The sequence below is a fragment of the Physella acuta genome, unplaced genomic scaffold (assembly GCF_028476545.2).
Source record: "Physella acuta isolate Inbredline_101_S28 unplaced genomic scaffold, ASM2847654v3 ptg001269l, whole genome shotgun sequence".
Taxonomy (NCBI): Eukaryota; Metazoa; Mollusca; class Gastropoda; family Physidae; genus Physella; species Physella acuta.
This window is the reverse complement of record NW_026732784.1, coordinates 85,853-107,822: the sequence shown is the minus strand read 5'-3', so window position 1 is coordinate 107,822 and position 21,970 is coordinate 85,853. Positions and strand designations below refer to the sequence as shown.

At 34.4% G+C, this 21,970-nt stretch overlaps 1 protein-coding gene across 4 annotated transcripts; it reads right to left on the bottom strand.

Annotated features, from left to right (window-relative positions):
• Positions 1 to 546: 546 nt before the first annotated feature.
• On the bottom strand, positions 547 to 20,517 carry LOC131957811 (polycystin-2). Of its 4 annotated transcripts, none has more exons than XM_059322608.1 (19): positions 20,386 to 20,517; positions 9,401 to 9,496; positions 9,008 to 9,131; positions 8,703 to 8,816; positions 8,359 to 8,492; positions 8,072 to 8,227; positions 7,819 to 7,928; positions 7,507 to 7,731; positions 7,087 to 7,249; positions 6,842 to 6,952; positions 6,443 to 6,568; positions 5,856 to 6,037; positions 5,518 to 5,737; positions 4,969 to 5,102; positions 4,687 to 4,804; positions 4,232 to 4,573; positions 3,862 to 4,044; positions 3,690 to 3,707; positions 547 to 2,349 (listed from the first exon to the last, which is right to left on the bottom strand). In XM_059322608.1, exons 2-18 carry the CDS (start codon positions 9,482 to 9,484, stop codon positions 3,693 to 3,695), a joined length of 2,541 nt encoding a protein of 846 aa, XP_059178591.1. In that variant the 5' UTR covers positions 9,485 to 9,496; positions 20,386 to 20,517; the 3' UTR covers positions 547 to 2,349; positions 3,690 to 3,692. The 4 variants fall into 4 exon arrangements, with proteins under 4 accessions (XP_059178591.1, XP_059178590.1, XP_059178588.1 ...); XM_059322607.1 differs by having other exon boundaries at positions 3,694 to 3,707; XM_059322605.1 differs by lacking the exon at positions 3,690 to 3,707.
• Positions 20,518 to 21,970: the final 1,453 nt, after the last annotated feature.

Below are 21,970 nucleotides of genomic sequence, written 5' to 3'. Positions count from 1 at the left end.
TGTTTAAGCCTCAAGCTATCACTATCACTGATGTTATTTTAATAAACTAATATAAATAACCTTTAGATCTAATAGCTTTGACGAGACATTGACAAGGCAGCCTTCTTAAACTTTGACAAGGATAACTAACCCAGATCAACTTCTCATTACCTTTCCTATCTGATGTTCAGTTTAAACTATTTTCATAAATCAATAACTAAGGCAAAATTTGAATACAACAATAGTCTTTGAGCAGCTAATTAATTTATTATTTTTTTGAAAAATTGGCAAAGTTTTTCAAATTTATCATATAGCAAAATCATATTTTTTGTATGGATGAAATTTGTCACCACATGATACTTAATCTATCAAGCTTGCTTAGAAGATTTATTCATAGCTGTCATGGCTATGAGTTGCCAACAGGGCATTGTTTAACCTTTATTTAACACGTCTCACTTCATTCTTACAGTTTAGGTCAATGCTAACTTCACAACACACTTAAGATTTAAATATGCTTCACATTGAAATTAATTAAAAAAGTAAATTGAACAATCTCAAAAGACAAAATGTAAATTGTTGCAACACACTTTTATTGAAACCAAACACTAACAACATCAATGACTAATTAATGCAGGTTATTTACTACTTCAATTGAATCCAACTGATATTATGCTACAGAAAGATGTTTCAGTCAAATAATTGAGCTAACAGAATACAGATGTAACAAAATTTCAAAATATAATAAATTAGTTATATATTCTTGTTCCTCAATGCTTTAGTATAATTGTGTTGACATTTTAAGAAATTAATTTCTCAAATACATTTGTTAGTAATAATGCGTAAGCATTTTTAATTAACTGCCATGTAAGATAAAAACAGTTGTAAGAAATTTGTTAATATAATATTTAAAAGTAAAGATGTATAATTTCAAAACATAATTAGCATAACAAAATTTTGACCTATATTTTCATTCAAAGTGAGGTAAATAAGGTAAATTTTTACAAACATCAAAATTGTATAAAATACTAGCATTAGATGCATCAACTATTGTATAATCAATTTTTTGAAGGATATTTAGCCTTATAGGCATTTTTTTTAATTGAAGAAATAGAAAAATGTATTTGAAACAGTGGACAAATAGAGAAAAATCAAAGGAGCTACCTATATTTGGATTTGAGTAGCTGGCTGTAAATGAGCAACATAAAAAACAGGTTGTTTTTTTTTTAAGAGCATAACAAGTTACATGGACGGATTTAAAAATTACAGAAGTCTTGTTCAGCAGCAAGCCACCAGAAAAAAGTTAGATCAGTATAAAATTGTTTTGTACAAAAAAAAATATTTGTAAATTCAAGTTAATTAACAGCAGTATTGTGATCAAGCGATCTGGACGGGGAAAATAAGTACAAGTATCTTTGCACAGAAAAGGCACCTCTTTTATAGAGGTTTGTTTTTTGACTAGCATAGTAAAGGAAATAAAAAAAAGTGGATTTCCAAGATATACCTTGAAATGATTGTTATAAGATAAACTGAAAATTATAGTAAATATCACAGATATGATTTCTAAACATTTTTTCAAACACTAATTACAGGTATTTGAATTTGTAACCTAAATTTGAAATTGACATTAACAAACACTGAAAGATTCCTTTTCATTTAGTAGTTTTGTTAAGAATGTTAACATTTAATTTTTTAATTAATATTAACAAGCGTAAAATAATAACATATTACCTAAATTAATTGGAAAAATAATTTAACAATTCTAAAATTTTAAGACAACTTTAACTTTTTAAATATATTTTTAAATCTGCTTTGTGAAAATTTTAAGTTCATATTTTAAAAAATAAATTGTAATTATTTCATCACAAAGAAACTTTAGTTTCAAATGGGTGAAAAGCTAAAAAATTCTCATGAAAAATATCTGTTCTACATTGTGCATATGTCAACAACTACTTTACTTGACAACAACTGACCAAACAAAACCAATCAAAATGTATCAGTGTATTCAAACTATTTAGAACAATGAGTATTAATGCCGAAAATTTAATTGTTTTTTAAAATTAAAAATGTATTTGAATGTCATTCTTTTTAAATAGTCTTGAATTTTTGCTAAAAAATAGAATTAATTTCCCTTTTGTAATTACAATAAACATTTTTACAAAACAAAAAGTAATAGTACAAGAGTTATGTATTATAAATATTACCAACAATTGACATCAACTTTTAAATATTCATAATCTGTAAATTTGTAGCAAATAGTTAAGAATCACCATGTTACCGGAATGGTGTTAACAAATTTGGTCTGACAATTTCTTAAGTTTACAATCAATAATTAAACTAAAAACTTGAGGTCATGTGATGATCTTCAGGGTCCTGAAAATAAATAATTTTTTTTAAATTACTAAACCTGTCAAATGTTATTGGTTTATGTTAATACACATTTTACAGATAAGTTTATAATTGTATCTAATTTTTGAAAATGTCTGTTATTACCCCAACAGTTCATCATTTATCCTTTTTATTAAATCTTCCCAAAAAAAATTATATTTTATAGTGGTGATGAATTATTGGTAAACACTAAAAATAAATAACATCAGTAACCATTTTAAGTGTTGCATTTTGGGGATAAAAAGTAGTTACTTTTAGAATGTTCATTAGAGTCAGATTTTAGTAATAAAGAAGTTGTTACTTTTAAAAATTTTAAACAAGTTTTAGTATATTCATTTTGAATTATTATCTAGCAATATGTTTAAAATATGTATTGCAACTGGTGTAAACTGTATTGGATTTAATTTGAATTTAGCATGAGGTAAGTGGCAAAGCTAGTTCTGGGTTTTGTATAATTTCAAGGCAAAATGTTATCTCATGGTGGTAAAACTAGTCTGTGATTTGTACTATATCTACTGAGTAAAACAAAAAAACTTACAATTGTTTTTCTCAAAACACTATTAACATTACTTAAAAAGTAAATGCACTTTTCAGTATATACATAAGAAACTTAAAATTAGAAATCATCATAATTATGTGATATAATTGTCATGCAATAATTAACAGGCCTTTATGTAAGAGATTAAACAATACAATGAGCCTTTCATTTAAATTTAAATTAATGATGCCATATATGATGATATATTGGGCTTGAAAATTAATGGAACAATTTTCAAAAGTTTAATTAAATAAGATGCATTAAATTAGTGAGACAAAATCTTTTAGTATGCAGCTAACACAGAAGTAAACAAGATATTCTTCCTTTGGATATCTATTAGTTGATGCATGATAAGAGCTTTACTCATGCAGCCTAATAATCATTGTTATATAAAAAAAACTTCAATCCTCACTAATTGGCATTATGTTCTTTGATCAGTTAATAAGAGAATTCTGAACATGGTGAAAGTTATTTAAATGAAGGCATTATTAAACCTATTGTGGCGTTTATGAATTGTACATTATTTGAAATACTGCATGAATGTGATTGTTGCTTGTTTTAATCCCAAATTCTTTTTTCATACTTCAATCATATTTAATATTTTATTTCTGACAAATTTACTTTTGATTTATCAATTCTTTTCAAGTTTACTAATATTTTTGTCAAATGTGATTTTGAGCAAAATAATGTACAATCATGGCTCATATTGGGGTATGCATTTGAAAGCAACCAAAATTTTGAGATTTATTAAAATAATGTAAACAACAGGCAATACTGAAAATTTTACCCACTACACATCAGAGGACTGCAATAGAAAATTACATTAACAGGGTCAAATTACAACCAGCTTACAGGGAAATATTTTAGGAAAAATATTACAGCTGCTATGGATAAGAGTAACAAGAGTAAGCTTACAAATTGTTTTTTTTTTTACTGCTACATCAATGAAACACACTTACCCCATTTTGATTGGACTCTGCCCTTGATCTAGAGCGCAGCCCACTGTGACCACTTCCACCACCAGGAGATGCGCCCCTAGCGCTATTGGCACCTACTGATGTCTCAGAATCCCACCTCTCCAATTCTTCTCTGACTAATTTTTCCATCTGTTCTCTTTTTATTTCATCACTTGTGCCATCAGACTGTTGTGGAGAGGAAAGAATAGATAAGATAAAATCAATCTTTAAAAAAAACAATTTTTGCAAAAGCTATGTTGATAAAGCCTGAATGTATAGTAAAATATAAGATAAGTGATAACTTAGAATAAAAATTCAATGCTTTAACACAAGAACATAGGTAAGTGTCCAAAAAAATAAGTTCAAAACTTACCTCTGTAATACTATCTAAAATTTTGCCCATAGTTTCTCTGCGTTTTAATTTTGCTTTTTCCATAGCTTCAAGTTTGACTAAAACTGCATCTATTTTTGAAACTATGCTGCCGATAGAATGTTCCATTCTATCAACTCTTCTAGATAAAACTGTAAATTCTTCATATGAAACACCATTCGATGTTCTACCAGTACGTGATGATTTGGTTCCACTATCTTCATCATCACTGTCCTCTCCACTATCTCCTTCATTGAAGCTAGCTCGACTACTGGACCGACGACCTGTTCCTGGACGATCTGTTTTACCTCCACCAAGATCTTCATATTCTTTATTAAGTGCAGCCTATGAGCAAAAACGTTTTAAAATGACAAAACATAAAAATTTCTTATTAAGTAAATATCTAAAACTTTGAAAAGTTATTGATTTGATTAATTCTTTGATTATTATTATCTTACTTTTTGATCTGCCAAGTCTGCTTGCATTCGTTTTTGTTCTTCTTCATCCAAGACTCTGTCTCCATCAATATCATACTTTGAAAACATTGCCTCAATTTCACCATCAGCATAGCCTCGCCTATAGAAACAAATCATGCTTTTAGAATACTTATAAAAAACATTTATATCTCCTACAAACTATGTACATTTTCAAATATAATGCATAAATGTATTGCATATGACTGAAATGAGTAAAATTAGCATTTTAAAATTTTGGAAAATTCTTTTCTGATTAAATCTTACGATTTCAGGTCCTGACGCCATTCATCAAAGTCCAGTTGTTTGTCCTGGTTGATGTCAGCACTTCGCAATGCTTTCTGGATGTCAATGATTTTGTCCCTCTTGAAGTTTAGTTTGTCAAGCATCTTTTCGTAACCCTGAAAAACAACATCACAACCCTAAAAAAAAAGCAAGAGAATTTCCTTTTCAAAACTTGGTGGGCTAGATAGAGTAGAGTCTATCTGCTTTTATTGCCACTGTCTTTATTCTAATAAACTGCTGTTAGGTTCCTATTAAAGCTCTGTTAGTTTAGGAACAACTTACGGATCAGTTTTAACATAGGCATCACCCGTGTTAAAACCCAGATCAGATAAGTTGGTGGTCACATGCTCTACCAAGTGTCCACACAGTCCCACCACACATAACTCTAAATAAATGTTTAAATTCTTACCTGATATAAACTAAACAAGCGTTTTATCAAAATTACAACTAGCATTATGGCAGTGTGAACATTTGTTAAGACCAGCACTACCTAGATAGAAACTAACTAAGTTATCTGTGTTAACTACTTACCCGCTTAAAGTAGTCGGCAATTTCAAACTCATTTTTGGCATTGGCCATGTCAGACTTCACTTCAGAGTAGGTATCATTGATAATAGCCAGGAACATGTTGATCAGAACAAAGAATACAAAGAAGACAAACAGCATGAAGAAGATGGGGCCCAGGATACGGTTGGCTTCTTCCAGCTGGTGGAAGTCAAAGTCACCCAAGATGATTCGGAACAGGGTGAAACTAAATGAAAGAAAATATTCAGATAAAGAGGTACACATTAAAAAAAGAATTAAGCATCTCTAAATCATCAATAATTTGTAACATTTGCTAGGTCATATAGAATATAATTACAACTTACAATGCGTTCTCAAAGGAACTGAAGTCCTCCACCTGAGTTCCGAAGAGTAGGTAACCAAGTTGGGTGAAGGCCAGAAAGATAATTATGAACATGACAAAGAATCCTGCCAGATCTTTAGCACAGCGCCCCAAGGTGGATGACAGCTGGGTCATGGTTTTGTTGAAGCTGATGTATTTAAATATCTAAACAAAAACAATTTTAAAATTCTCAGATGTGTTACTGAAATGTAATTTTAAAAATTTTAAACATGTTCAAAAGTTAACATTTTCAGATCCGAATAATGTAATTATGTCGTTATTATGCAATTGCTTTTTTAAAATGCTGTTATTAAATTGTTTTATTTGTTTATTTTAAAACAGCCAATGTGAAAAAAGGCCTCCATGCCTACTATTATTACTGTAATTGAATAAATTAAAGATATACATTTATTGAAAATTAGTAAAATATGAAAACAAGAATATGTACTGTAAAACATTTTTTTAAAGATTTTAACTAGATCTTTATACAATTCAAATTTAAATCAATCCAATACCTATGGAAAAGAGCTCAATTCTAAGTGAGAGAAAACAATAGCAATTTTTTCTTACCTTGATCCAAGCCATGAAGACAGCAATAGCTATAGCATTGCTGAACCTTGTTTCCCAATAGCTGAGCCTCTCAAAGTCAGCATAGATTTTTGGGTCTTTCAATAGTTCTGTAAGCTTATTGTTAACCTAGTGAAGAAAAAAGTCTAAGATTAGTAAACAAGCTTGTCAAAAAGCACAACCGTATCAAATCATTAGCTTAACATTCAAAATAGCTTTTTATTTTTTAAATACACACTTTTTCGAAGTGTATCACAAATAATGCTTTTACTACATCATAAAACTGAATATTATAATAAAAATGTTAATCAGCACTTTTAAATTTAAATAATGATTAACGATTAGTACATAATAGCTTTTATGTGAATGCAATGAAAATACAGCTAATAAAGATTAAATTACCTCCACTGTTCTGTACACATTGAATCCCACACACACAATGGAAATGAGGATAACAAGAATATCCAGAATATTCCAGAAGCCCAAAAAGTAGGAAAGTTTGTGTTTCTTAATCTGATAAAATTTTTAAAAAGCATTAAATTTTTAGTATTTAATATGGTTTTTTTTTAAACATATATCAGCGTATTGAGTAAAAAGAACAAATGTTCAGCAGCATTAACACCATATCTAAAATAACATGATCATACCTCCAGAACCTCTTCCACTGTGTAGTACAAGATAAACAAACAGAAGATTATTTCACAGGCCAGAATGAAGTAGTCGCCAACTGTCACATAGCGAAGCAGCTTCACAGTTCGTAGAGTCCAAGATGGAATCACTCCTCCAGTGGCAGGAAATTCTCCCAGCAGTCTGTGTAAAAAAGGAAATGGCTTATAGCATTGGATTTAAGTAATGCATACATACTACAAAAAGTAAAGTATAAAGCAGATTATAAAAACAATTTCAATTATGAAAATTTAAAAACAAATTATATCAGAGCAAAATTAAGGTTGTCTGATCTGCATAGTATAAACTATATTATATTAGATTATTATCAACTTGCTGATGATGGCAAACTCTAGTGTAGATTAACTAAACAAAAACATAAAAACATTATTCCAACTAACCTAATAACACAGAAAAGGTTGATATTTGCATTGTAGACGGAGAAGTCTATAAACACAACACGAGTTCCACGACGAATCCACAGATTGTTGAACAAATCATCAATGATTGCAGCAGAGTCATCGTGTGTGGATGCAAGATCTTTGTAAGATCCAGCACCACTATAGGTGTTCAGCTTTCCCCAATGAGATGATCCTTTCAATGTACTTTCACTATAATAATGCCACCTAAAATAACAAGATAATAACAAATAATAATTTGAAAACCTTTATAAAAGTAAATAATATTTGAAAAATATATAAAAAAAGGCTTACGCAGTATTATTAGGTTCCTCTAGGTACTTCCCAAATGGTTCTTTATCTTCAATGCTTTCAGCATACGAGTCATAACACTCGCTTATAAAGCTCTTGAAGTCTTCATGGACCTATAGAATTCAATAAATATTTTGCAACAAACAATCAATTAGATTAAAGTATCTCATGATGTTCCTAATTAAAGTAATGATCCCTTATTTTGAAGAAGACAACTGACATAAAACAGTGAACAGCTTCCGATTCATTAACTCACCTGACAGGAATGATTGTGAACTCTTATTTGTCTGATTCGCGGCACACCTAACAACTTATTTTCATAGTAAATGTATCCCATCTCTCCTTCAGGAATGGACTGGTTGTTGTAGTAGGTTTCTGTGTACAATCCATCCAACAGTGGACTTTTTAAGTACTGAAAACAATATCACAAAATAACTCCATTGCAGCAAAAAAAAAATTAATTTTAGCAACAAAATTGAGAAGTGATGTCACAACATTTGAAAGGATGAAGTAATAACACATAAAAATAAATATTGATCATACATCCCAAAAGTTCTCAACACTTGTTATGTCCTTAAAGGTTGTTGGATCTTGGTCTGACAATGAAGATCCCAAGAACAGATTATTCATGACATTTGTGTAGTAGTACATTGTTGTGGAAGTCATGCCAAATGTAACTGGGGAAAAATGTCAATATACCAATGATTAGACATGACATTTTATAAATATATTAAATTTTAATAATGTTTAAATTTATTTTATTCTATTATGCCCAGAAATCTGGAAATAAATAAACTATGAATTTTTTATTAAATTAGTGACATAAATATACATCAGATCATACTATAAAATTTGTTATAAAGCATTTTGGATAAAGAGCTACTTACTGACACAAAGCACAACCAAGAATACAATGTACACTATCAGCTCTCTGAGTGTAGTTGTCACGTAGAGCTCGCGGTTTGTGTTTGTTTCTTCAGTTTGTCTTGTGGCCCATAAAGCTAAGAAAATATTCAAATAACAGTTGGAACTTCATATCAATTGAGTGCACCAATAAATGATTTTAATGTTCTTTTAGGAGCATTTTTAGCATACATAAGTATACTTTGTCAAAAATAATTTCTAATCTGATCTTTTGTACAAGTTTAAATTATGCACCATATTATAATATATTTTATTATTTTAAACTTACATCGTACACCCTTCAAGAATGATTGAAACACTCCACCACCAGGTGAACTTTTCAAATCAGTGGCCGAATGCATCATTTGACTTGTTGAAGACTTAGCACTTTGACTCTGTCCAACCATGTAGACCTAGCAGAAAAGTAAAAAACAAACTAAAACATCAGTTAAAATGGTAAAAATTACAAAACTTACCACTTCTGGTATTTGTTGAAAAAGTTATCAAGTAGTTTAAAGTTTTTTCACTAATGCAAAATGTATTGTTTAAAGAATAATCACTACTTTAAAAGCATACTCACTGATAATTTTTATTAAGATAAAACAAACCTTTGAAAATTCATATCACCTGGAAATAGGCTATTTTTTAATGTCTAATTTGAGCAAATACAGTTAAAACGTACCTCATCAGGATCATCCCGAATGCCATCTCCTAAGCCTCCATCCCAAGCAGTACGGGAAGTTGCACTTCCTGGGCGACTTGCCATGTTAAAACTTTGCTGGGGAAAATATTCATTAAATCATTAAATAGTTGTAGGCTAAATAAATATTCTTTAAAAAATATTTAATAGTATTAGGGGCCTACTATTTATCCTAAAGTTAAAGTATCTAGAGACTAACTCACCTTTTTTAGTCAGGTATGGCTATTGATAATAATTAAAGAATTGTCTATCTTATTAACTTAATACTTAGCCTAACTAATATGACATAGAGATCTAAATCTTCTTCTTCGTTCTTAATTTTTAGTGTTGGAATTGGAAGGGATCAAGCCTTATCTGCCAAAGGGTTCAAACTCTAAACTTTTTCGAATTTATCAACCATGACCTTTAGCCGACTCGACCACGCCTCCATCACAATTAAGGATGCGTGTCAACTGGTTATGCGCCATTGAGGCCATTGACTCCGATTTCAGCCTGCTTTTCTTTTTGGATTTGCTTCCATAGCCTTTATCCAACCAAGAACAAACTACAAGGCAGCAGTTGTTTGATTTTGGAGTTGTCTCTCCTAGAAGAGTGGCTGTCCCCAGCTAGATGGCAGCTGTTTATATATAGCAAATCCTGCTCATAAACACAGCGGTTTAAAGTTAATTTCTGGCCTATATTGATAAATTTAGCCATTGATTTTGGTTTATTATTCAGTTATCTATATCTATAATCATATCTGACACAAATATATCACAATATACTTCTGTTAAAGCATTAACAATGAGGCAACTTTTCCGCACATTTTTTATTAGCCTCGGCCAATGGAGCTGACCGAGTTGACGAGAATCCTTCTATCATATTGTTGACATGGATTAAAAACATGCTTTTTTTAGATTTTGAAATCAAAGCGACCATAAAAATAATAAAAAATAAAAACTTAAGCCTAAAAATAAATCAGAAATTATATATTTTTAAAATCAATGTTATAAAAGTTGCAAATCCAGAGAACTTGAAAATAATTTGTTGAGTTTTAGGCTACATTTATTTATTTTCATCAAGCCTAAGTTATAACCGGATGTTTCATTTTCGTAAGACTAATATTGATTGGCTGTACAGGAACTCCGTGATGGATAACTATTGATGGATAACTATTTGTTTATAAAACTTTGCAGATAAATAGTTTTTAAATAACTGCAAATTTAAACCCCTTGACCTGGATTTCCTTTTTTTTTTGCTTACAACAATGTTCAATGTAGGCCTATACAATAAAATTTTTGTAAGCATATCGAATGGCAGGATGCCATTGTTTATATCGTCCTTGCACATGCAAACCAAATTGTTTTTTTTTTTTTTTTGATAAAAAATAAATAGAAATGTAGCCTAAATAAAACTCAACAAATTATTTTCAAGTTCTCTGGATCTTCAACTTTTATAGCATTGATTCTAAAAATATTAAATTTCTGAATTAATTTTAGGCTTAAGTTTTTATTTTTTATTACTTTTACGGTCCTAATCTAAAAAAGCACATGTCAACAGCATTACAGAAGGATTCTCGTCAACTCGCTGGTGTCCATTAAAATTAGGGTATTCTAGATCTAGAATAGAGATTATTCTAGATATGTTCTCACTATCGTTTTTAAATCATCAAATAAAGTACTAATGTTCTCAGTAGTGTTTTAAACTTCACTAAACTGACAACATACATTACGTAACATATAGATCTAGATCTACCTTAGATCTAGAATCAAGATTCTAGATCTAGATCTAGATCTAGATCTAGATCTAGATCTAGAATCTAGATTCTAACTTCTAAGTCTAAAAAAGTAAAACAAAAAAGTTTAGCTTTTTACAATAAATACAATTACATTGATTTGGAAACCACAGAACGCTACTCAATCATGAGTCAATCGCTAAGTAGTAAGTAATATCTAGATCTAGAATAGGTCTAGACCTAGACTCTAGATCTGTTAGTAAGAGCTAAGTATTAAATAAAGTAGTAAAGTAATAATAACACAGGACTAGAATCTAGAATACAAGAGCTTCAATACAAAAGTTGATAAAAGTTTAAGATACCAGATTTTATTAAAATTGAAGCCAAACCCTATTTTAAGTTTTGATGTTCAGCCTTAATCTAATCCTGATATTATAATATTGTTTATCTTAAAAGTACAACATAAAGTGTGTTTAATTACTACAGTTACCTGAAGAGTTTATATCACATAGATTCTAGATCTAAATGTGCCGAGATCGCACGCAGACTCTACAAGTAAAATTTATGCAAAAATACTTAAACGCCTAAGCCCTAAGCCCACAAGAGAAGCTGGTTTGTCATAGAAGGTAAGCCTTGGTCCTGCTAACTGTAGCCTACAATGACTGACATAAGTTAAAAAACGGAATGTTTTGGAGTATTTTAAAATAAATTCTGAAGGGAGGGGTAAATAAATCGCACTGTATAGAAGTATTTTGTTTGACAAATTATGCGTGTGTGCTGACCCATACATTCAGTACATTTCTTGATGCTCAATGGGTTTTTTTTTTAACTTTATAATCGCTAGAAAGTGTAAGGGCTTTCATGAGAGAACCAGCGTTTCTTCCAGGCATCTCTTCGGGGGGGGGGGGGGCAAAGCCCCCCCGAAATTTTTTTACACCCCCCCCCCCCGAACGAAATGAAATTTATATAGAAAATATATACTTTTAACAGTGTCCACCCCCCCCCGAAGAAAGTCTACCGCCCCCCCCCCCCCCGAAAATTCCAAGTGCCCCCCCCCCCCCCCGGAGAAAAATGTCTGGAAGAAACACTGGAGAGAACAGCGCTTATGCTAAAGAAAGCAAGTTTATTTTTGCAGCGTATTTATTTTAAAAGCTTAGGGCCTGATCTATAAAGGTTTCTTATAGGGCAAAATGTGGGCATATTTGTTTTATTTTCTTTAAAAACTTTTCTGTTTATCGTATACAATTAATCTATACAAACCTTCAATCAGTAGCATTCCACGACCAGGGTTTCTTATTTCGGACATTTTCTCGAGGGGAGGGGGGTCGTACTTAAAATTAAAATTTACGGGGTATTGTGGACACTGGCTAAAGTAACCTATATATTTTCTATACTATTTTTTTTATTTCGTCCTGGGAGGTGCGGTACACGTGCCCCGGGGAGGTAGCATTGCCCCCACCGGAGAAATGCCTGGAAAAAATTTAATTTTGTCCTCAAATAGCTACTGTGTCTGTCAGAGGCGTAGCGACCCTTCCCGGCGCCCGGGGACAAACTTTCGATTTGCACCCCCCCTCAAGCTTTCGATTTGCACCCCCCTCAAACTTTCGATTTGCACCCCCCCCCCCCTCACATTTTCGATTTGCACTCCCCTCAAGCTTTCAATTTATTTTTCCAACCCATTTTGACGCCCCCTAAGGTCGGCGCCCGGGGACATATGTCGTCCCCCCCGCCGTCCCCCCTCTGTTTCGGATCAAATACCGACTTAAAAGGTATCATTGTATTCCATTAGTTACTTGAAACTCAATGTTTGTATCAGGACAGCGTGGATAAGCTAATGACGCGTTCTAAGAATAACACTGGGTTACTCAATGCTCAGTAAGTTATTGCATATGATGGGATCGGGAACAGCAATCTACGGCTGTAACATAAAACGGTTGTCAGAGACAGGAGTACAGGGCTGAAGCAAAATGGGAGTCAGGCACAAAAGTACAGGGCTGTAGCAAAATGGGAGTCAGGGACAGGAGCAGGGGCGTAGCGAGGGGGGGGGGGCGGGGGGTGCGGACCGCACCGGGTGACACCATTTAGGGGGGTGACACCAAGGCAAAAAATAGCAAAATATATAGAGAAAAACTCGAGGGGGGGTGCAAATCGAAAGTTTGAGGGGGGGGGGGTGCAAATCGAAAACTCGAGGGGGGGGGTGCAAATCGAAAGTTTGAGGGGGGGGGGTGCAAATCGAAAATTTGAAAGTTTGTCCCTGGGAAGGGTCTCTATGCCTCTGGGGGGGGGGGTGACACCATTAAGTGCCGCACCGGTTGACACCCGACCTCGCTACGCCACTGGACAGGAGTACAGGGCTGTATCAAAATGGGAGTCAGGGAAAGGAGTACAGGGCTGAAGCAAAATGGGAGTGAGGGACAAAAGTACAGGGCTGTAGCAAAATGGGAGTCAGGGACAGGAGTACAGGGCTGTATCAAAATGGGAGTCAGGGAAAGGAGTACAGGGCTGTAGCAAAATGGGAGTCAGGGACAGGAGTACAGGGCTGTATCAAAATGGGAGTCAGGGAAAGGAGTACAGGGCTGTAGCAAAATGGGAGTCAGGGACTGGAGTACAGGGCTGTATCAAAATGGGAGTCAGGGAAAGGAGTACAGGGCTGTAGAAAAGTGTGAGTCAGGGACTGGAGTACAGGGCTGTAGCAAAATGGGAGTCAGGGACAGGAGTACAGGGCTGTAGCAAAATGGGAGTCAGGGACGGCAGAAATGGACTTTAACCAAAACGAGTTTATTACAAAAGATGTGAATCTGATCGGGATCAATAAAACAGTTGAGAAACCACCCGAATCGATTATGAAATTTAAAAAAGCTATTTAAAGAAGTTGTCTAAAGCTAGAGAAGTCGCCTTAACATAGTCATTGTCGTTGTGTAGTTGGGGTTATGTAATTCAAATAGAATTTAGTATCTCTTGAGTGCATTTGTCATAGAAACTGCTACAAAAGCAAATATGTGCATGAAAAAAATATCCAAGTACCGCCTCCGTCCTCTTATGTTAAGTCAACACAAACTAAATTTTGAAATTGAGATTTTTTTTAAGTTAAGCGTGGCTGAAGCTTGTATTATAGAAAAATATGGCATTTCGATCAGTAGATTAACTTTTTTTTAACAAAGTAGTCGTTTATAAGAAAATCACGCGTATGTTCATTGAGTCTCTATATCTCTAATTAGTAGGGCTTATTTCATTGAGATGTTAATTCAACAAAACAAACACTGATTGTCATCGTATTCCACAAACACGCCATGAGACAGCACCAGTGTTTCTTCCAGACTTTTTTCTCCGGGGGGCACTTGATATTTTCAGGGGGGGGGGGAGGGGGCGGACAACATTTTCCGGGGGGGGGGGGAGAGAGAGAACTGGTAAAAGTATGTTATCTATTTAAATTCCATTTCGTTCAGGGGGGGGGGGGGGTGCGATAATTTTTCTTCAGCACTCAGCACTCTACTTTTGTCGACAACGTTTGAAAGTAACTTACTAAATTAAATGTTCTCTTTAGCTGTATACTAGAATGAAAAGATGCAATTGCCAATGCTAATGCAATGTATCTATCCCGTTTATTATTTTTTGAAGTTTAATGTTTCTTAATTATTTTGCCCCTAACTATAGTTTCGTTTTCTTTTCGTTCTCTTTCTCTCAAAGATTTTGAAGCTGTCGCACGTTTAGGAGAGAGTGTCATATTTTTCTGAAAATGTGCTATTTGGGGCGGGGCGAAAATTATGAAAACCATGTTTATTAAAATGGGAATGTGGAACTTTGTGCAAGGAGAGGGGGGGGGGCGCTGGCTTTTTGTAATGATGGGTGACATTAGGAGGTAAATATCGGTAAAAAAAAATAGCAGTGGATGACAATTAATTTTGAGTTGTGAGTTGTGGTGTTTTTTTTTTTCCCTTGTTCTAAGGCAGGGGTCGGCAACCTTTTGAGTCTAAAGAGCCAAAAGTTACAATTTTCAACAATACCCGTTTTTTAAAGAGCCACTAACATTTTTATGTCAATAGTATATTTGTTTAGGATTATATATATATATATATATATATATATATATATATATATATATATATATATATATATATATATATATATAATCCTAAACAAATATATTATACGAGCCGACCCGCAGCGTATCATACGCCGCTATTTAGTTGTTTTATTTTCTACTGTTCAGTAATTCATAATTTGTGAATTCGACAGTACCAATGCTGCCACTGAAAATACTTGCTTTAAAACACTACCCCCCCCCCCCTTTCCCCTAACCCCGACCCTACACCCCCCCCCCCCCCCGTGAAAGGAGCCTCCTCTTAGTTATTTCTTAGTTACCTCCTGTAATTTTAAAATCGAACTAAATTATCTGCCCCTCATAGAAACCCGGATCTACGGCTCTACGATTTGTAAACATTTAGCTTTGTAAACATTTAGTGTGACCACAACTCACCAGACAATGTGGGGGTGGGGTGGGGGTGGTAGTGATAGTGATAGAGAGAAAGAGAAAGAGAGGGGACTGCAAGGAGGCGCTTGCAGCTTGTTTTCTAACGGCTCCCATAAGAGAATTATATATATAGATAGATATGTAATTTTAAATAAATAGCTTTGAATATATGAAATAATCTCATTTGAATTTGTTTTGAGAGGATCTACTATGTGAGGCAGAGTACTTGCATTTGTTTTGAATAGCTCAAATCTCTCAGTGAAAACACCCTTCATTTTGTTTATATTAATGCTGAAGTGATTGAATAGTAGCATTGGTTTCATTACGATATTTTTTTAAAGATTTTTCGTAATTAAGTAATTTACCGCTCACCATGTATTCAACAAAAAAAAAGTATTATTTTTTTTTCGAAACAAATCACTTCTTCAAACAAGACATAGGCTTGGTTATCCTTTCAGTTTTATACTTAGCTGGTTTAGTTTTTTTGTGATATCCACTATGAAGTTTAATGTTTCAATTCGGAATGGACAATGTAATAGGAAGTACATTGAGATAGGGAGTAACTAAATATTCTAATATAATAGTGAATGTTTATTGTTTATATCTATTGTTATATCGTTTATTACTGAGTGTTGCAGACTAATATTTTTTATGAGTTTTGAAATTAAAATAATTATTAATATTTGGGCATGTAGCTGAAGAGCCGCAACTGGACACCAATAGAGCCGCATGCGGCTCGCGAGCCGCAGGTTGCCGACCTCTGTTCTAAGGCAATCTAAGGCATTGACAAAATCCGACAGATCCAAATTTTGTTTCATTGCATCACAGTTGAAAAAAAACGTATTTGTATGATTAACATATATACTATTTAAGCTCAATGTATACTGTTAAGAGTAAAGACGGCCAGAGGCGTAGCGAGGGGGGGGGGCGGGGGTGCGGACCGCACCGGGTGACACCATTTAGGGGGGTGACACCAAGGCAAAAAATAGCAAAATATATAGAGAAAAACTTGAGGGGGGGGTGCAAATCGAAAGTTTGAAGGGGGGGGGGGTGCAAATCGAAAACTTGAGGGGGGGGGGGGGGGGTGTGCAAATCGAAAATTTGTCCCCGGGAAGGGTCGCTACGCCTCTGGGGGGTGACACCATTAAGTGCCGCACCGGGTGACACCCGACCTCGCTACGCCACTGAAGAAGGCCATCCATAAATAATGAGAGCTGAAAGTTTGAACTAATGTATCAATGTACGACAAGGGGTTGGTGAGGATAGGTACGTATAGAATTTATGACGTCACTTTTTTATTTTTACTTTGTACATAAAAATTGTTCGTAAAGTGAATTTTAGCTGCTATTTTGTTTTTAAATATTCTTTGTAACTTGTAATAAAAACTTGATCACTATATACGATTCTAATTCAGATCAGTTAACTTTTTGGAAAGAAATTTCTTTTTTTTTTAAAGTTAAAAAAAAAGTAATTTAGGGACGCAGGGGTATGATGACATGTGATGTCATTATAGAGATTTTAAAACTTTTGTGCAATTGCGGGGGTGTTAAAATTTGTCATGAACATAACCCCAGTGGCATCGCCAGGTCAGGTGTCACCCGGTGCGGCACCTCGTGGTGTCACCCCCTCCCCCATTTTTTTGTCTTTAAAGTGTTCACATTTAATATAAACGCTGTTTATCTATAGTCAGTTATTAATACAGCTGGATGTAGCATTGTTTTCTCTATAGTTTGCATGTTTACGTAATGTTGTCATCCCCTCCCCCCCCCCCCTTGTCGGGATCGTCTTTATGTACTTTAAATAATTTTTAACTCTAGTTAACCTTTCATTGAACTGGCAAAAACATTTATTGTATATATCTTGCAATTTTTTTGTCTTGGTGTCATCCTCCTAAATGGTGTCACCCGGTGCGGTCCGCAACCCCAGCCCCCGCCTCGCGACGCCTCTGCATAACCCTTATATGACTAAACTTCAATGAAGGTAACCGTTCAATGTAAAACGATAATAATGATATGAGGAAAGGAAATACCAACTTTCACATGGGAAGTAATTTTCACAATAACTTTAAAAAATATATAGCTGCTGTTAATTTTATTAAGATAGAGTATGCTGCGAAATGTATGCGATATGAACAAGTCAACGTTCCTTTCAGTTTGGGATTCGCCGTCTAAAAATAGCCTTTTTATTTCTACAACGCTAGTATTATTTATACACGTGGGGATCGTCCATAAACGACAATACACAAGGGGGAGGGGGTGGAATTTCGTAACGATGAGTGACGGGCTTGTGTGTGTGTGTGTGGGGGGGGGGGGGGGCTAGAAAGTGTGACGACTCAGTATTGTTATTAAAGAAGTTGTGTTAGATTAGAAGATGGATTTTAGACGTTATTTCGCGGTTGTTGTTTTTTTATTATTATTTTAAAATGCTGTTTTTGTCAATTGACCGAGCTCGGAGAATAAATTCGAAAAGAATCAATGTTTAAAAAAAAAAAAACCAAAAAAAAACCTGCATCGAACAAGAAAAGATGATGATTGTTGAACTTCATACAAAAGGTATACATCAGAGGCGTAGCGAAGGGGGGGGGGGGTGGGGGGGTGGGCCCTAGGGGGCGCCAAAATGGGTTGGAAAAATAAATTGAAAGGTTGTGAGGGGGTGCAAATCGAAAGTTTGAGGGAGGGTTGCAAATCGAAATCTTGAGGGGGGGGGGGGTGTGCAAATCGAAAGTTTGAGGAGGGGGGTGCAAATCGAAATCTTGAGGGGGGGGGGGGTGCAAATCGAAAGTTTGTCCCCAGGCGCCTCTGGTATACATGTTTTGTTATTATGGTTTGTCATTAAGTTATTTCTACCGTTTTATCCTCATGAAAATTTAACAAACAAAAATGGTCGCCTAGAATTAAAAGGTGAAGGTTAAAAGAAGGGCATCTTTTGACGGTAAATACACTAGCAAACAAAACTCGTAATCTCGATTTTAAAAGTTAGGATAAAAGAAAGGCTACATTTTGAAATAAAATACACTAACAAAGGAGTTGCCAAAGTCTTGAGAAAAAAAATTAATTTCCGCAGAGTAAAAATATTTTATGACGTTTTAGTAGTTTGGTGCGTCGTTTAACAAAGCACATGTGTAGCGCATTGTGATTGTTTTTAGTCGTAGGATGGATTTAAATTAAATTTAAAATGTAAACACCTGGGCCTTTTTTTTTTTAAAAAGGGGGTTGGGGGGGTAGTTGGTTCTTCATTTTTAATTAATATTATTTTTTTACATCAGTGTAGTGTTCAGAGTTTCTTCCTGGCATCTCTTCGGGGGGGGGGGGGGGGGTGCCCCCCCCTCCACCGAAGAAAGTCTACCGCCCCCCCCCCCCGAACGAAATGGAATTTATATAGCAAATATATATACTTTTGACAGTGTCCGCCCCCCCCCCCCCCCGGAAATTGTTGTCAGCCACCCCCCCCCCCCCCTGAAAATGTCAAGTGCCCCCCGGAGAAAAAAAATTCTGGAAGAAACACTGGTAGTGTTGCATTTAAACCCTGTTAAACCAGTATTAGTTGTAAAACAAATACTTTTGAATCAAATAGCGTTTTTCTTAAAGTTTAAAACCAAAAGCGATAAAACGGGATCCAGCACTTAATTATGTAACACGAACGGTTTGTTGAAGGGTAATATACTTTTTTCTTCTTCTTCGTTCTTAATTTTTAGTGTTGGGAGGGATCGAGCCTTATCTGCCAGAGGGTTTGAACTCTTTTTTCGAACTTATCAACCATGAGCTTTGCCGACTCGACACCATGCTTCCATCACAACTATAAGGATTACGTGTCAACTGGTTATGCGCCATTGAGGCCATTGACTCCGATTTCAGCCTGCTTTTCTTTTTGGATTTGCTTCCATAGCCTTTGTCCAACCAAGAACAAACTACAAGGCAGCAGTTGTTTGATTTTGGAGTTGTCTCTCCTAGAAGAGTGGCTGTCCCCAGCTAACGAGCCTCATCTGCCCGAAGGTTCGAAATACTGTTATATTGTAATATATAGAGAAGGGTGAGGTATAGGACCAGTTTATATAACACTGTCGTTGATTCAGTTTAGTTTTTCCTAAATTTAAGAAATTTCTGCTTACAAAAAATAGTTGGATGAATAGATTGACAACTTTCTTAAAAAATCTTTTTCTAACAATAAATCAAAACCATGCAATGGTTTCTTATGTACTAGATTTACTTATATTATATTATTTTTATTTTTGTAAAACCATGCTACTTTTAATATTTTGTTGTTCCAAAATGTGCCATAATTGAGATGTGTGTGCGTGGGGGGGGGGGGGGGGGGGGGGGTTATATAGTTTATACAACACCAGGAGAATAAAACCGTCCATGGAAATTTCATAATTTATAGCGTGCTTATATATGGTGGGGGTTAGGGTGAGTAATATTAGTAATAATGTCTAATGTTTTGGCTAAGTAATGTGCACGTTGTTTAAGACAATTAATGTTAAGATAATATACGTATAGGGCTATAAAATGGCGTTTCAACACACGTCTTCATCTGTAAATCATGTGTAAAAACGTAAATAAATCGGGTACCATCAAAACCTTTCTTAACTTGTGTTAAGATTAATTCTGATGTTTGAAGCTTAATAATTTAATAACCTTATAGAGTCTAGTTCTTTGTTTGTTTTCGTTTCTTTGTTGTTGTTATTTCTCTGGGGTTTTTTTTCGTGCTTGTTTGTGCTTGTTTTTTTTTAAATATTTTTTTTCCCGGAAAAATAATTTAAATGATTGGTAACTTAAAACGTACCTGCTGAGTTGATTTTGTGTATTGTCTGTCCGAGTAGCCTACGAAGCTGGTGAGAAAGATACCCTTTAGAAGCAGCGCCCCCTGGATGGCCCCTGTAGTGCGTGTCTGGGCTGTGGCAGAATGATCTCGTCTGCGCTGGATATAGTCTAACTAAGCCCCAGCAGTTTCCTAGCGATGCCTTATCGACGTCATCGGGAGCCTGGGTAACTTGGATCGATTAAATCGATCGCCAATCAATGGGGGATCGAACTATTCATGTGGCCTTAAAACTGATTTAGAGATACATTACAAATTACATTTTAAAACTTCAAAAGAGATTTGAGATTCTTTGTGTCTAAAATGTTGATGATTTTTAAAAATATAAGAACGGCTTCCTATATACACACGCACACACTGAAAGGATGCCATTAAACACAATTAATTGTTTATGTTTTCATTTGAAATTCAAGAAAACCCCTCGACATTTAATAATCATCAAATTGAAGACCAAAGTAAAAACTAAATAATTTTGTTTTAGTTTTCCCCTTTTTATCTGTATTTATACCGTAATTTGATGTACAAAGTTCAATACATGTATTGATCTTATTTTATAGGTGAAAAGCAGAAAAAATATTCATGCACACACTTTCAGAGATTAAAGTTTCAGATTTTAACTGTAGGTTTATCAACTGTTTATTTGTTTGGTTATGTTGTATTCCTATCATTACCCATTATGTGCGATCGCGGACCATTAAGTGGCATCCCTGCCGATAAATCGATCCATTTAGTCTTGATGACAGGCTAAGGTTCTTCCCTGGCTTAAAATCAGATGAAATCAATATCCGATTTGATGTTTGGCCCAATGGATGTCTTTTGTGTAACACAAATTTAATAAAACATACCCAGTGTAGTGGAGACTGATTGAATGGGCCGTTACTTAGGTGTGTGTGTGTGTGTGAGTGTGTGCGTGCGTGTGTATGTTTGTGTGTATGTATGTGTCTGTATCTGTGTGTGTTTGTCGATGTGTCGGTGTACTGGGGAGAGTGTAGGCTAGTTTTATAAAACGTGTCCAAAACTACACTAACTAGATGAAATCATCATCTCCCATTTGTGACTATGACACATGGGGCCAAATAGATACAATAAGATGGGGAAGTTTTAAAACCAAAAGCGATAAAACGGATCGAGCACTTATAAAACAGTTATCATTATCGATAATATCAGTCTAATGATGTCTAGTTTCCGACGAATTACAAAGTTTCTTATTTTCAACAATTCATAAAGTAAGTCTTACATCTACAAAAAAATTCTTATTCTTTGAGTGGAATTCGAATTTTAAATAAGGGGTCGTCTATAATTGACGTCACAGTAAAATGACAATGTGTGACAATGTGTGACGAGGGTGGGGGTGGGATATCAAAACGTCATATTTAAGCATTTTAAAAAGTAATTTTTAAACTGAACTAAAGCAACTACTTCACATTTTAAAGTACGATTTGTTTTTCCGAAATAGTAATAAAACTGATCAATATAAATAATCCATATTGACCCACTCATTGAATACTGTAGAAATAAATTGCTGTGTACAAAAAAATATTAGGGTTCG